At 55.4% G+C, this 14,370-nt stretch overlaps 2 protein-coding genes across 5 annotated transcripts; both read right to left on the bottom strand.

Moving 5' to 3' along the window:
• Window positions 1-22: 22 nt before the first annotated feature.
• SLC20A1 (solute carrier family 20 member 1) lies at window positions 23-8,619 on the bottom strand. 4 transcript variants are annotated; one of them, XM_023940886.2, is made up of 11 exons: window positions 8,276-8,619; window positions 7,672-8,132; window positions 7,444-7,584; window positions 7,259-7,344; window positions 5,939-6,035; window positions 4,258-4,377; window positions 2,558-2,806; window positions 1,916-2,465; window positions 1,483-1,668; window positions 1,148-1,232; window positions 23-683 (listed from the first exon to the last, which is right to left on the bottom strand). In XM_023940886.2, exons 2-11 carry the CDS (start codon window positions 8,015-8,017, stop codon window positions 528-530), a joined length of 2,016 nt encoding a protein of 671 aa, XP_023796654.1. In that variant the 5' UTR covers window positions 8,018-8,132; window positions 8,276-8,619; the 3' UTR covers window positions 23-527. The 4 variants fall into 4 exon arrangements, with proteins under 4 accessions (XP_023796654.1, XP_086721437.1, XP_023796655.1 ...); XM_086865311.1 differs by having other exon boundaries at window positions 8,266-8,465; XM_023940887.2 differs by lacking the exon at window positions 1,483-1,668.
• A 3,347-nt stretch (window positions 8,620-11,966) lies between these two features.
• On the bottom strand, window positions 11,967-14,307 carry LOC147648953 (uncharacterized). The gene is made up of 5 exons (XM_086865317.1): window positions 14,211-14,307; window positions 14,022-14,117; window positions 13,134-13,226; window positions 12,330-12,579; window positions 11,967-12,067 (listed from the first exon to the last, which is right to left on the bottom strand). The coding sequence occupies exons 1-5, from the start codon at window positions 14,305-14,307 to the stop codon at window positions 12,049-12,051; spliced, it is 555 nt and encodes a 184-aa protein (XP_086721443.1). The 3' UTR covers window positions 11,967-12,048.
• Window positions 14,308-14,370: the final 63 nt, after the last annotated feature.

The following is a 14,370-nucleotide window of genomic DNA, read 5'->3' as shown; positions in this document are numbered from 1 at the left end:
AGAACCACAGGCAGCACTGGCATACGAAGGAAATCTTTATTAAGTTCGAGGTAGCAGCAGTGACAGGAGGCCAGAGGGCAGCCCCCAGGGCCCCCGAGCAGGATGGTGTCCACAGCACTACGGCAATGGAGGCAAAGCTGAACACTGCATAGCCTGCAAGAGGGGTATCCCATGACTCCCCAGCCCTTTGTTCTGGGGCCGGCAAGGACCAACTTCTGTCTTTCCCCCAAGAAATCACTACCAGGGGCTCAGTAGAAGTGAGAAAGTGACCCCCACTAACTGCTTATCTACAGCTACAGCAGATCAGGGGGGTCACCTGGGGGCAGATACAGCCCTGGCAGCACACCCCCCACAATGTTAGCGCCAAGACAGTTATATTTAAAAAATAAAAAAAAAAAAGATACTTCAGTGACAGCACTACACGCAGCTGGCGCAGCTGCCACCCCACAGCAGGCAGCCTCAGTGGCTCCTCAAGGGAGGATATAGCAGTGCAGTGGGAAGCAGGAGCAGTGGGAGCCCTGGTGCCGTCACAGGACAGCGAACTTGAAGACAGCCATGATGGCAGCACTAATGAGGCCGGAGATGGGGACAGTGACGAACCACGCCATGAAGATGTTTCGGAAGAGGCGCCAGTCCACTGCCTTCCTGGAGCGCAGCCAGCCCACTGAGACCACTGAGCCCACCTGCCCAAGGAGTCAGGGCATGGCTCAGCACCAGAGCAGGCATTTGCACTCCCCAAACATGCGCTCCTTCACCCCCCAAGGCCAGAGCCCTGAATCCTGCTCCAGCCTGTGGGGACCTTACAAGAGCACAAGCAGGGAGTGCAGGGCAAGGAGTTGGCACCCCTGAGGGGTGACAGGACCAGGACCCCACAGAACTTAGGTTCCCATGGCCTCTTGGCAGAGCCTAGGGGACCCTGAAAGGGGTTTTGTTCTCCCATCATGGCCCAAGTGCCCCAGGGACCCACCACCCCAAGGCTGGGCAGCCACTGCCACCTCACATTGAGATGCAAGTGGCAGAGCTGGGAGCTGACAGTGGCCAGCAGCCCAGAGTGGGGCCTCCCACACAGCTCAGCCCTTCAAGCACCAGGATTTGGGAACATTGAGCTCATACTGAGCCAAAGCTATCCCCCCGCTACCCCTCCTACCTTGCAGTGGGTTGTGCTGATTGGGAGGCCAACATTGGAGGCAATGACCACTGTCACTGCTGATGCCAGCTCAATGCTGAAGCCACTGCAGGGACAGAAAGCAGATCAGAATAGGGGACTGGATACCCCAAAACACCCAGTGGGCTCAGCTCAAAGCAGCACAGCTTGGCTCTCCAGAGCCCCAGATGAACCCCCCAGGATGCAGCGAGGTATTGGAGCCACACACACCCCAGCTCCAGCACTGAAACCCACAAGAGAAGGGAGAGTGGCTCCTGGAGCAGAACGCAGCTCTCAGGCTGCCTGGAACATCCTCTCTGCTCCATGGTAGCCCTTACCTGGATGGTGTGATGGGAGTCAGGTCCTTCCCCATCGTCTGGATGACTCTCCTTCCCCAGACCCACAAGCCAATGCAAATCCCTGCACCCCCATAGAGAAGCAGCCAGATGGGAGTTGCCACCCTGGTAGCCACATCACCCGTCTGGTAGACCAGGAAGAGTGCAACCAGGGGCCCAATGGCATTGCTGGAAGAGAAATGGGATCTGGTCTAGAGGGACAAAGGCTCTTGGCAAGATAGAATATCCCTGGAAGTGTTCAAAGGCAGGTTAGATGGTGCATGGAGCAACCCGGTCAAGAGGAACATGTCCATGGCAGGGAGTTGGAACAAGATGGTATTTAAGGTCCCTTCCACCCCAAACTAGTTTGAGTCCATGATTCTATGAGCACTCACGACAGCTAGCAGCCTCCCTGGCTCCCCCTAACTCCACTGACCTGACATCATTACCACCATGAGCGAAGGAGCCAAAACAGGCTGTGAGGATCTGCAGGAACTGGAAGAGTAGGGACACCTCAGGCTTGTCCTGCTCATGCCACTCTTCCAGGGAGCTACTGCTGCCCTTGTGGTCACTGGCACCCAGCTCTGCCTGGGCTGTGTTCAGGTCCACATCTGCAGCCGGGTGTGCATCTGCCACTGCATTGCAGTAGCTCGTGTAGCTGTCCATGCGGACCCTCTTCTTAGTGTCCACCACAGACCAGCTCAGCTTCTCCCCCTCCTCGCTGTCCCTGGCACGCAGAGAATCCAGGGGCATGCCACAGATGGCCATGGTGTAGGAGGTATAGCTGTTATTGCGCCGCAGGGGTTTGTCCCCCGAGTCCCCCATGCAGTCCCCCATCTTGGCAAGGTGCAGCTTGTGCAGCAGCTCCTTGTAGAGGCCAGAGTCCTTGTGCACAGTGTGGTACTGGTATTGCCCACCTGAGCCCAGCTGGTGGCCCACTGCCTGGCTCAGGTGGACCAAGTTGCCATTGGGCAGCCGTACAGCTCCTGCCAGCAGGGACAGCAGGTGGAAGGGTTAGCACCAAGGGGTGCTTGGTGTTAGGGAAGTCTTACCATGCGTATCACCCCGTGCTACTCACCACTGTCAATGCTTGTTTCCTTCAGGTCGAGGCTGGGAAGCCTCTCCTGCTCCGGGGCTTCCTCCAGCTCCCCCAGGTTGAAGGAGACCATCTTCTCCTCCACCACTGCGCGGGGGGGGACAGCCGACCCTGCATCATCAGCAGGGCCCTTGGCATCCCCCAGGGGCATCTTGGCCTCCTCTTGCTCCTCCTTTGGGCAAATGTTCTTCTCCATCAAGGGGCTTTCAGAAGGACTTGATTTTATCTCTCCTGTGAAGAGGGGCAGCCTTTCCACCACTGCACCCAGTGCCAGCAGCAACAAGCCCACACCCTTTGCCACTCAGATTTATGGCAGCTAAATAAAATTTACAGCTCCTCCCCATCCTGAACTTTGGAAACTGCTGGACAGTCAGACCTTGTCTTGGGCACAACAGCCAAACCATCTAAGCCAGCTCATCCCCTATTTTTAGACACCCCCACCCACACGGGGTGTGGTGAACACCATTATGGGGCTTTTTGGGCCATGTTTGTCCCATCCCTGTGGCCAGTGGGATGCTCTAGACCCACTTTTGGAGTGGCTATGACCCCTACAGCTGACAGAAAGGTACCCAGAAGAGCCCAGCTTCTCTACCAGCCCAGCAGCACCAGCCTGGGCTCCTCTCCAGCTTCCACTGGTGGATGACAAACCCAAACAGGAGCTGGTCTCCACCACCCAAAGGCAGCCTGGTTTCCTGTCTAGCCTAGGGAAGCAAGCCAGCAGCACCCACCCGTGGAAGCTGAGGCCGTTCCTCCACCTCTAACAGGAAAAGCACGTTTTCTCCAGGTGAAAACATGAGGTCTGTTCCTTCAGACAACAATCAAAACCACTGTCTTGTCATAAACATGACCATTTCCCTGTCATTTTGTTTCCTTCAAGGGCTGGTTTGTGGAATTAACCCCTCATCCTGGCATCCAGTCCCAGCAGAACTATCTCTCTGTACATGCGCACTTCCTCCCAGGGATGCCGTGGGCAGGCAGGGAGCATGTCTGACAGGCAGAAGAGCCCACCTCACCTCACAGGCAGGAGTTAAGTTAAACAGCTGGAGGATTGTCAAGAGCAGCCATAAAGCTGTTAGTCACACCCCAATTACACCAGCACAAGGACATCCCCTCATCACCAACTCCCTAGGCCCCAGCTTGCACACATCATTGATATTCAGGACCACATGCAGTTCCAAGCACTGCTCTGGAGGCAAAGCTCAGGGCTGATCCTTTGGATGCCTTTCAATAGTGTTTTGGGTCTTTTGCTACAGGGAAAGGATTTAATTTAAACTTGTGATCTGCGTCAGCCAGGCCAAGGACTGCTCAGCAGATATGAGAAGATTAAAGGTTACAACAGGCACATTGTCTCTTGCCTTCTCTCTCCTCTATTAGAGTGGGACAAGCTGTCTGATACTGCCCACAGCAGCTCCAAGAGAGATCACCCCACAGATCAGTCAGCCCCAGACACTGCACAGCAGCCCAACAGCTGCTCCTGGAGGGGTTTTGGGTGCCTGGGGTGGGAGCAGGCAGAGCCCAGTGTGATGAGTGCCCCAATGACTCAAGAGTAGGTTAGTCCCTGAATGAAGATGAGGATTCCGCTAATGACAGCCCCACAGCTAATGGGATCTCCCACTGGGAAGAGAACTCGGTTAGCCAGAGCGTGCCCTTCCCCAAGGATCGCAGAGGGATGCAGTACTTACGGTCGATTTTCTTCTTCATTCTCGGACATACAAAGAACCAGACGACGAGAGCACAGACAACAGCACTCCCCGCCGAAATTAGCAGGATACCCCACAGAGGAAGTTTGTCAAAGCCCAGCACTAGGAAATAAAACAACGGATCTTTGAAAACCTCTGGGCAAAACCCTCCTCAATACATGACTTTGGTTTTCCCAGGCATAGGGACTCCATCACCTGCAACAGTCCTGAGCTAATCCACCTGCCAGGGAGAAACACTGCTGGGAAGGCATCACTGACCATGCTGAGACTGCAGATATACTCTCTGAGTCCCCCAGGTCATATCACCATCAGCAGCTGACCCTTCACAGCCTCCTCCCCCAGCCAGACCCTGTATGCCCTGGGGGTGTATGCCCCAGGCTCCACACAGCTCTTGTCCCCTCATTTGCTGCAATGTCAAAGGAAAAAACACCTCCCAGTGTGTCTGCTGCAGCACCAGTGCTGCTTCCCTGCTCTGGAGAGCAGACTGAACCTTGGGATGCTCCCCCTGAAGCTCACCAGCCCCTCCAGCTGCTGGGGAGGGCAGCTCTCCTGCTCCAGGAGTCAATGAAAATTTAGGCTTCATGGTATCTGAGGTGATACATGACCCACTTAGGAGCATTCTCACAGGCAGCCTAACTTCGAGCAGAGAACTGGCATCACGTAACCCCAAGCAGGTGCTTGTGACTATCTTAACCTTAGATTTGCTGCTGCAGTGACTTACTGCTCCTGAAGCAGCCCAGACACCTCACCCAAGCACAGGTCTGCCTGCAAACCCTGCGCTCAAGCAACCTAGAGCTCACTCTGCAGTTCATGGCCCAGGATAAACATAGATCTACTTTGGACATGGCCAAGTGATTTTGGAGCAGCCCCAGTGCCCCCAGCAGCACCACTGCAGGCCTGTCCTCCTCTCCCCCACGTTAGGGAGCCCAGAGAAGGGGAAGCTGACATCCTTCCAGAAAATTTTCCAGCCACTGTTTACAAAGCAAACCTGCCAGAGCGAGCACTGCCTGCCCGCATCCCACCTCCAGAGGCTCCTCCACAACAGGAAACCCACACTCACACCAAAAAACAGCTCAGGCCATGTCATCCCAGCAAATAACAGAGGTGACGGAGCCTCTGGCTCCGTGGGCAAATCCGCCTGTCCCTGCTAAGCCCTCTCTTAGCTCTGCTTGTGACCTGTCTCCTGCAACACAGCACCTTAGTTTGGCTTTCCCAACTGAAGCTCAGACTGTGCAGCACACGGGCCAGCTCTTCTCAACAAGAATAATTAGCTTGTTTTTAGGGACAGGATGAACCAGGAGGTACAACACCATTCCCTGCTCCTAGCCCCACTACCAGCTGCCTGAAGAGTCTCTTCAGCAGCCAGCAGATATCCAAGTTTTAGCACAGGTAAAGAGTTAATGGGAAGTCATGTTATTGGCCAGTCCTGGGAAGTCTAAGGAGAAAGGTCTGGAGGAGTTTAGTTTGAGCAGGTCTCTTTGGTTGGGCAACTACCTAGCCCAGACAGTGCAGGCTAGCCTGCCGCCTTCTGTAACCGGCACAGGCCAGCCGCCTTCTAGGAGATCTCAGCCCTGTAAAGCAAAAAAGGGGTAAATCGTGCATTTAATGGAGGCTTTAGAAAGAATTTCAAAATTCAGGTTCAAGCATTCTGCTGTGCACTTACAGGGCGCCCCAGTGTACATGATGGAGAAGAGGTTGATTCCCACAGTGCAAGCATAGAAGACAGGCAAAGCTCGCAGGCCGTTGGGAACAGGATCTGCCTGGAAAACACATATCAGTGCTGTAGAGAGGTAGACTGGAGGGCTGTGCAGCAGCTAAGGAGCAGCTTAGCAACAGATTCTTTCCAGAAGGGGTTTGTGCCCTTAGTCACCTACAGATGACAGCTCCTAACAGCCTCTAGGGAACAACCCACAGTCAAATGCCCCCCAGCTACGATGTCAGGAGGTAGCAAAATACCTGGGGTCCCACAAGGCTTCCCCAAGAGCTAGCGCAGGCCCAGACAAGGGTTCCAGCACTCCCAAGCCTGGAACAACTCATCTCTACCTGGCATTTGAACCCTCTCCCTGGCTCCCCAAACTGCCACCTCCACTTACATTTTTCCTTCAACTCCCCAAGAACTTTCAAAGCTTTTATCCCCTTCCAGCTGACTTGGACAAAATAAAAAATCCATTACTCACAGAGGAGCTTATATGACCGCATACCTGGCAGCAAGGCCCTCACCCCAGCAGCAGGAGCATTTAATCCCCACTGCTGCCCAGCAATTGGGATTTGGCATCAGGACAAGCACACCAAGTCTTCCTGAATGCCAAAGCAGCATGGAGCAACTGGACTGCTCAGCACCAAAATGGAGCATGAGAGGGCCAGCCCCGCTTTGGGAGGCTGGTTACACAAGATTACTGTGACAGTGGTGTCACTGAGCTGTTTTAAAGGGCTGCTAGTGATAAGATCTTAACATCTCTTGAATGCTTGAATCGTTAGATGCAAAACTTAAAGGAATTTAACCTCAGATATGCAGAAGGTTTCCCTGCATAGCTGGGGTCCCAGGTGGAAGGAATGTGGTTTCCCTAGCCCCAGGAAAGATTTTGTCCCAGCTGAGGAAAGCCATGGGTGTGGATCACCACCTTCACCTGCAGCCTACCCCAAATTAAGAAGAAATCCTTACACCCGGATTTTGGAAAAGGCCAACTGACAGCTCTGGTCTACTTCATTACTGGGAAACAGGGCTGTTCCTGCTGAAGCCAGGCAAGACAACTCCAATGTTTCAGAGGGGAGGTGATGCCCTAAAACCCTCAAGGTCCACTCTGTGGAGTGGCCACAAGCCCCATTTTCTCACATCTTCAGCTCTCAAAGAGCATCCCTGGTGCTAACACACACACTCCAGGATGTGCCAGGAGAAGCCCTGGTGACCATAAGCCAACCAACGAGTCCATTGAGAGCAGCCAAAAACCCCAAAGTGTCAGAAAATAGAGCAGATAGCCCTTACCTTACAAAGGATGAACCTCTGGACAAGGAAGAACAGGATAGCAGACATGATGCCCGAAAGAAGGGGTGAGATGAACCAGGACAACACTAGAAAGCAGGAGGCACAATCAGCATCCTGCTGCTAGAAAAGGAAGCCCAGGGACACATGAGGTCCACGGCTGGGGTGGTCCCACCAGCTGGACTTACCAATCTTCAGCAACTCAGACCATTTGACACCTTTTTGCCCTTGGGCCACCAGTGAGAAGCCAATGGTCGCTCCAACGATGCAGTGGGTACCAGAAATGGGGAGCTTCAAGAATGAAGCCATCAGCTGCCACACAGCAGATCCTGGAAAAGAACCAGCCTACTAAGAAAGCCATCACCAGGGCACTCTGGGACATCCTGCCCCTACACTGTGACTTCCCTGCTCCTTACCAGACATGGCACTGATTGAACCTGCCATCAGCAGCGTGGAGTTGTACATCTCTACGTCAATCAGGCCCTTCCGGATGGTCTCACTGACCTTGGCTCCCAACAGGACAGACCCTACCGTCTCAAAGATGCTGGCCAGGATGCAGGCCTGCCGCAGAGTCACGACCCCTGAGCCCACAGCCGTGCCGAAGGAGTTAGCCACGTCGTTTGCACCAACAGAGAAGGCCAGGATGAAGGCAATGATGAAACCCAGGACCAGCATCCAGAGGTAGTCAGCCATGGGGGCGGTGAGCACCGCGGGGGTCGGTTCCATGGCGGGGGTGGGGTGATGGGTTAATAAATTAAGCATAAAATTAAATAGACGGATCGCTATAGGGCACGGGGGGTCTGCGACGTCCTACGGGCCAGTCTGTCGCAGGGACTGGGGGCTGGGTGCCGCGCCATGGTCTGCAACGCTCTTCATCCTGCGGGAAAGACAGAGCTTAGCAGGGTGAGCACCGGATACCGGCCCTTCCCGCCGCCGGTAACGGCCGCTACCGCGCGCGCCACCGCCCCCTCCCGCCGCCATGTGTATGTGTGTCCGCCTCCGCCCGTCACCTCCGCTCACCGGCTGGGCTGGTCCGGGCCAGGCCCCGCTAACCAGGAAGCCCCAGCTGCGGTCCTACTTCGCTGCCGCTCCAGCCCCGTTCTCCCACTCCACTTACAACCGGTCCCCACCGGTATCGCCTGCCCCCGCCGCCCCGACTGACGCGGCCACAGCGCCCGGCGCACTTTAACACCGCCCTCCGCCGCCACGTGACCTCAGCCCCGCCCCTCCCGCGGGGCCGGGCATCACCCTCGCTGGCCATTGGTCCGCTCGGGAAGGGGAAGGGCGGGGCCGCAACGCCATTGGGTAGCGCCGAGCACAGACCCGGGCCTAGCCCCGCCCGCCCGCGCGGGCACCGCGCCTGTGAACCACGTGCACGCTCACTGTCGGCCGAGGTGGAGGGACGGCAGCGCGGGCACCGGCACCGGCACCGGCACCGGCATAGCCCAGCCCAACCGTGGGCTGACTCGACTCTGGCACGGCCCAGCACTGTGTGGCACATCCTGACGCACATGTGTGCTCTGCCCTGGCATCGTCTGACTCAGCCCTGCACGGGTGTGGCCTTGACTGGGTTCGGGCACATCTGGCACGACTTGGCAGCAATGTGGGATCTGCTCCACTGTGGCACGGGCACAGCCCAGCACGTGTAAAGACCCAGGCCGGGCTCTAGCACAGTCCGATGCTTCGGCATGGATGTGGGTCCGTGTGGGTCTGGCCCACATGTGGAACAGCTCTGCTCAGCTCCAGCATGACCAGCCTGAGGCAGGCACAGCAACAGTGCTGCACCAGCCCAGGCAGGCACCGAGCTGCTGATCACTGGGGTGGCACTCCAGTGTGTCTCAGTCCCACTGTAGCTCTGAACTGACATCACGCATGGACCTTGGGCCTTGTGCCTGCACTGGTTGACACCAGCACCCAGCAACAGTCCCAATCTAGGGGTACCCACCGGCCTCAGCAAGGGCCACACATGGGGACTGAAACCAGTACCCACCAGGACCAGCTGTGGCACCAGTGTCCACAGTTGTGTGGTGGCAGCTCAGGGTATCCTGCAAGGTCCCAGGAGATTCCCAGGAGGTTCAGCTGGGTCCCCCCCAGCACCTCCAGCCTGGGTGACACAGGCAGGGGTGAACCCCTGCACACGGCTAGCACGCAGCCCTCTGTGAATATGTGCACACACAGCCCTGTATGCACATGCTGGGGGTACACGTGTGCCCTGAGCAGAGTGAGCGCCAGTGCCCATTTCCACCTTGCTCTGATCATTGCCCAGCAGGAAGCATGGCTCAGTGGTCAGAGGCCACAGGCAGCCCCAGGGCAGCGGGTCAGCCGGCACGGGAAGCTGGGGTGTCTGGCCAGGGGTTGTACTGCCACACGGGTCAGTGGCTGGGGGCTGGCTGCAGCTGGGCCATCGCATGCCATCGCGTCATGGGGACAGTAGTGACAAGGGGTTTCAGATGGCACCCGGTGCAGGGGGGAAGTGGCCAGGGTGCCCCAGCTTGCTGCATCGCTGCCCTTGCGTCACCCGGCCAGAGTCCGTCCTGTGTCCCCATGGGCCCTGTGTCCTGGACCACGTGCAGCACTGGGTTCACAGAGCCACAGCACGGCCTAGGCTGGGCCGGGGGGATAAGGAGGGACGTGTACCTGGAGCATGGGGATCCCTTGCCACTCTCAGCTCACCAAAGCAGTAGCAGGGGATGACCCCACACCTTTACCCAGTTCCCACTCCTGTCACCACTGGGTGACAGGGGACTGGGTGTCCCCATCTGCCCTAGGTGCATGAACTGGGGAGGAAACTGCGGCAGGAGTCCCTGGATGAAGCTGGGAGGACCCATGTTCTGGGCCCCCAGGTCCCATAACCCTGTACCCCCAAATCTGAGAAGGGATCCAGGTGTGTCTACACCCCTGCAGGGGTAGAGGCAGGTCTGGGGAGCAGTACTGGGAATACAGGGTGCAGCAACAGGTACATGGGGTGCAGCACAGAGTATGTGGGATACACTACCAAACATGGAGCACAGTGGCCAGGTGTGGAAGGGTGTAGCACTGAGCAAAAGGGGGTACAGCACATGGGGAGCAGCATTGATCACATGGGTGCAGAACTGAATAGATGGGGTGCAGGGCCAAGGATGTGCTGGGAAGGAGCAGGCTGGGTGGCCCTTCAAGATGCCCCCAGGACAATACATTGCAGGGGAGCCTTGGACCTTTGTCAGCTTCACTCCTACAGTGAACCCTGCTCCTAAGGAGTGCGACTGTGACACTGGAAGCACTTAAAGCAGTGAGGCAGCTCTCTGGGAGCTGCTGGGAAACACCCTGGGAAGCACTCCAGCCTGTGCCCATCTCGCATACAGACCCAGGGGCCACATCTCCCTGCCTCAGTAACACCAGTAAGTCTATAACTCCTGCATTGGGAGCCATTGATGGATGCTGAGCCTGCCCTGAAATCCACCTGCTTTGCATCAGCACTCCCAGTCCTGGTGGTGGCTTTGACCTGTAGGTCCCTGCACATGCCCTGGTGTTCAACAGCATCATTGGGCATCCCAACACTCGTTGGCACATTATAGACCTCTTAAGTGTCACCAGCAGTCTCTGGAAACCCCCAGCACCACAGTGATTGGTACCCCTGCCTACCCAAGATCAATTCCTGACTGGTCCTCTTATTTCATGTTATCCTACTCTGTTGTTAATTTGTAATAAATTAAAAATCATTTTCCTGAGTCAAGTGTTTTGCCCATGACTTAACTGTTGAATGATCTCTCTCCTTAACTCACCCCAAAAGTTGTTCCACTGCTCACACCCCTGCCACATGTGCCTACGTCACCCCTCCCTGTATCACCAGCTGTGAGAACTTACACGATCCAGATTCATCAATAGCTTGGTTTACTGGAGCAACAGGAAAGCAGGTTCAGAATAAATGCATGAACCACATTAAAATGTAATGACAAGAGGTATAGAACAGAATATATATAAAATTTGTGTTGCTGAAGGCTGGGAAGCACTCAGTGCCTGTTCTGGACAGGAGCCAGACACAAGGGTCCTGTGGCAGAGCTCCACAGGGGATGCCTGTACAGGCAGCCCACCTTTTCTTGGTGTCCCAGTAAGCTGGGATGGAAAAAGCCCTGTCAAGGTCTGCCACAGCTCACTCATTCAGCTCCTTTCCTTGCCATGCATTTCTCCAGGAGATGGTGCCCAAGCATATGAAGAAATCTCACTGGGTGCCTCTCCTGCATGAGACCCCTTCCACTCACTGCATGCTGGTGAATCACTGGCAAAGGCATTAGTGAGAACAAACTTGAATCACATTGTAGATAAGGTTGAAAGGGACAACAGAGGGGTCATCTGGTCCCACTTCCCTCCTCAAGCAGGGTCATCCAGAGCACATTGCACAAAACTGTGTCCAGACAGTCCTGGAATATCACAAGTGGGTGAGACTCCACAGCCTGGGCAGTCTGCTCCAGTGCATGGTCACCTGCATAGAAAAGTTCTTCCTCATGTTCCTCATGTTCAAGTGGAATTAATATGAATTTGCAAAAAACACAGCAAAGGGTCACTGTATTGCTTATACAATAAGCATGGATAGTACATATAGTGAAAATCAAGTTAGAATCAATTAGAATCAGTGGCAAGTTAGATTCAGTGACATCGTGAGGTTTCCCACACCCTCTCAGTACCCAGGGCTTGCAGTGGCACCCATGGGAGTTTGCTGCCAGTACAACACAACTGATTGTGCTGCTGCTCTTTATTTATACTATTCCAAATATTCTGTTGGCTTCTGTCCAGCTGTCCGGGTGCTCTGAACTGGCTCAGGAAGCTGCGAGGCGCCTATGGAGAGAGGAAGCTGCTGAGGTCCGGCCAGGGCACAGGGTGAGTGTGAGGGTGCAGAGCAGCACTGGGCACCCATGAGCTGTGGGCATCTGCTGCACAGGGGAGCTGTGGGCACAGAGAACTCTAGGCAGAGCATGGAGCGCCAGCTCACAGCACCAACCTCCACAGTGACTTACTGGGCACCCAGAGCACCAGAGCTCAAAACGCCTCATGCCATGCAATACCAGTTTGGCAGCACCCCTCTGCCCCACCAACTCACTTTCTCCTCTTCCTCCACAGATGGAGCACACAACACAGCACCATTCCCAGCAGCATCGAGCCAAGGACTGCCACGATGCCTTCGATGCAGTAGTTCTGGAAAGAATTTGCATCCGCAGCATTTGTGTCTGCTCTGCCCACCACAGCGTTTGGGTCTTCTCCATTATCCACAGCGTTTGGGTCTGCCCTGCTGTTTCCAGCACTGGCGGATCTCCTGCTGACAGCGCTGTTGAGGCTCAGGCTGTTCACACCTGGAGGACCAATTGTGCACGTTAGTGTGTCCTGCACACCTCCGGCAATCTTACCAGAAGGCTGACATTGCCAATAAATGTTCTTTCCCACTTCACTAGCATCTCTGAATGAGGAAACATCCTGTGGTGGCAACATTTCCATGGCTTCAATAGAAACCAAGGGAATTCCCAAAGGCCTAGCAAGTCCCTGCTCTCTGGACCTTCTCTCCTCTCAGCTTTGCTTACGCTTTGGAGTGGCCACAATCTAGTTTTTCCAGTGTCTCCCTTTGCTCCCTGTTGCTGGGGATTCTTCACATGCACCCACAGTTTCTCTTGTGCTCTGGCCAGGGATGATCTGTCTGGGGCAAACACTCTGTGTCCCTGTCATCTGGAGACACAAGTGGCAGTAGACATTCTGGACCACCCTTGCAGCTCACCGATACCTGCAGGGCATGACAAGGAGGGTCCCTGCAGTGAGGGTCTGAGGTGTGCGCAGGGGGGGCTATGGCATGCCCCTATATGCACCTGAAACCTCTGCTGCCCAATTGTGCTGGTTAGGAGTGACCTGTACCCACCTCCTAGTATCATCTTCAGCTCCCTCAGGATTTCGTGTAGCACTTTGGATGTCTCTATGGAAGATTGTCCCCTTCCATCTTGATACTTTGGACCTTAATAGAAAGAATAAAGTTGCATTTTCCCCCCAGCACCCACACCCCAAGGGGATGCAGTCAGGCCCTTTAGGTATCAGGGAGATACCTGAACCTTCCTCTCTCTTATTGTCTTTTCTGCAGTATGGGGCAGCATTTGCCTGCCCCCAGTTTTCAGGACTTGTTTCCCACTTACATCCTGTGGCAGGACTGCCCAGTGCCTGGATAATTTTGAAAGCATTCCTATATTCCTGGCATGGGGACCTTCCCCAGGGTTGGCCAGCACTGTCGAGGATCAGGGAAAAGTAAAGCCTCAGCATGGCTCAGGCACAGAGTTTTCAGGAGGATGATGTAGGGTCCCCTAAGCCATGCCAATCTGAGAGTGCACCCCTTTGGACCCCAGTTCCAAGGAGGGATCTCCCTCTGTTAGGGCCTCTAGGGTCTCACAGCAAGTGAGAGGATGCAAGTGCTGGGGGAGGGATGTAAGATCCAGTGCCACATTTCCCATCATTTGCTGAGGGATGTCTCCAGGTGGCCTCATTCTCAAAAGAGCGAAGTTCTGAAATCCCTGAGAATGGAGTGTGAGAGGTGGTAAGCATCTTGCTGCACCCACAGTGTCCGACTGTGTGTCCCTGAGACAGCAAGAGCAACGACCTGCACCCCAGAGGTGACAATCACCCCAGAGCCACTCCTGGCTGTTATCAATGCATTCTGGCCCTGCACTGGCACAGTTTGGCACCAGGGCAGAGCCTGCAGACACTGGGGATCTCGGCAGATGCCGCTGAATGGCCAAAGGACAATGATTACCCAACACACCTGTGGTGTGAAAGGCCCTGGTGTTTTCCCCAGGAACTGGCACTGTCTGATGGCCTTCCTGAGGTGCTTTCTCCTGCGCAGTCTCACGCTCCAGTGCTTTAGAGAGAAAGTGTGTCAGTTGAATTCCAAGTCACTGTTGCTCATCAGGATCTGTCAGAGCTGGGTGCTGGCCCTGGCATGCCCACCTACCCACTGCCTGTGCTCGCCACGGAGCAGCCCCAACATCCTGGGCTGGCAGGGCCACCAGGAGGAGGATCAGAGTCAGGGCCCACCCTGCCTGTACCATGATGCAGCTGCTGCTGCTTCTCCTGCCACTGCTGCTCAAGCTCGTGACACCCAAGCTACCCTG

Source organism: Cyanistes caeruleus, chromosome 29 (assembly GCF_971803275.1).
Source record: "Cyanistes caeruleus chromosome 29, bCyaCae1.hap1.1, whole genome shotgun sequence".
Classification (NCBI taxonomy): Eukaryota; Metazoa; Chordata; class Aves; order Passeriformes; family Paridae; genus Cyanistes; species Cyanistes caeruleus.
The sequence above is the reverse complement of the archived record's forward strand: the minus strand, read 5'-3'. Positions and strand labels throughout refer to the sequence as shown.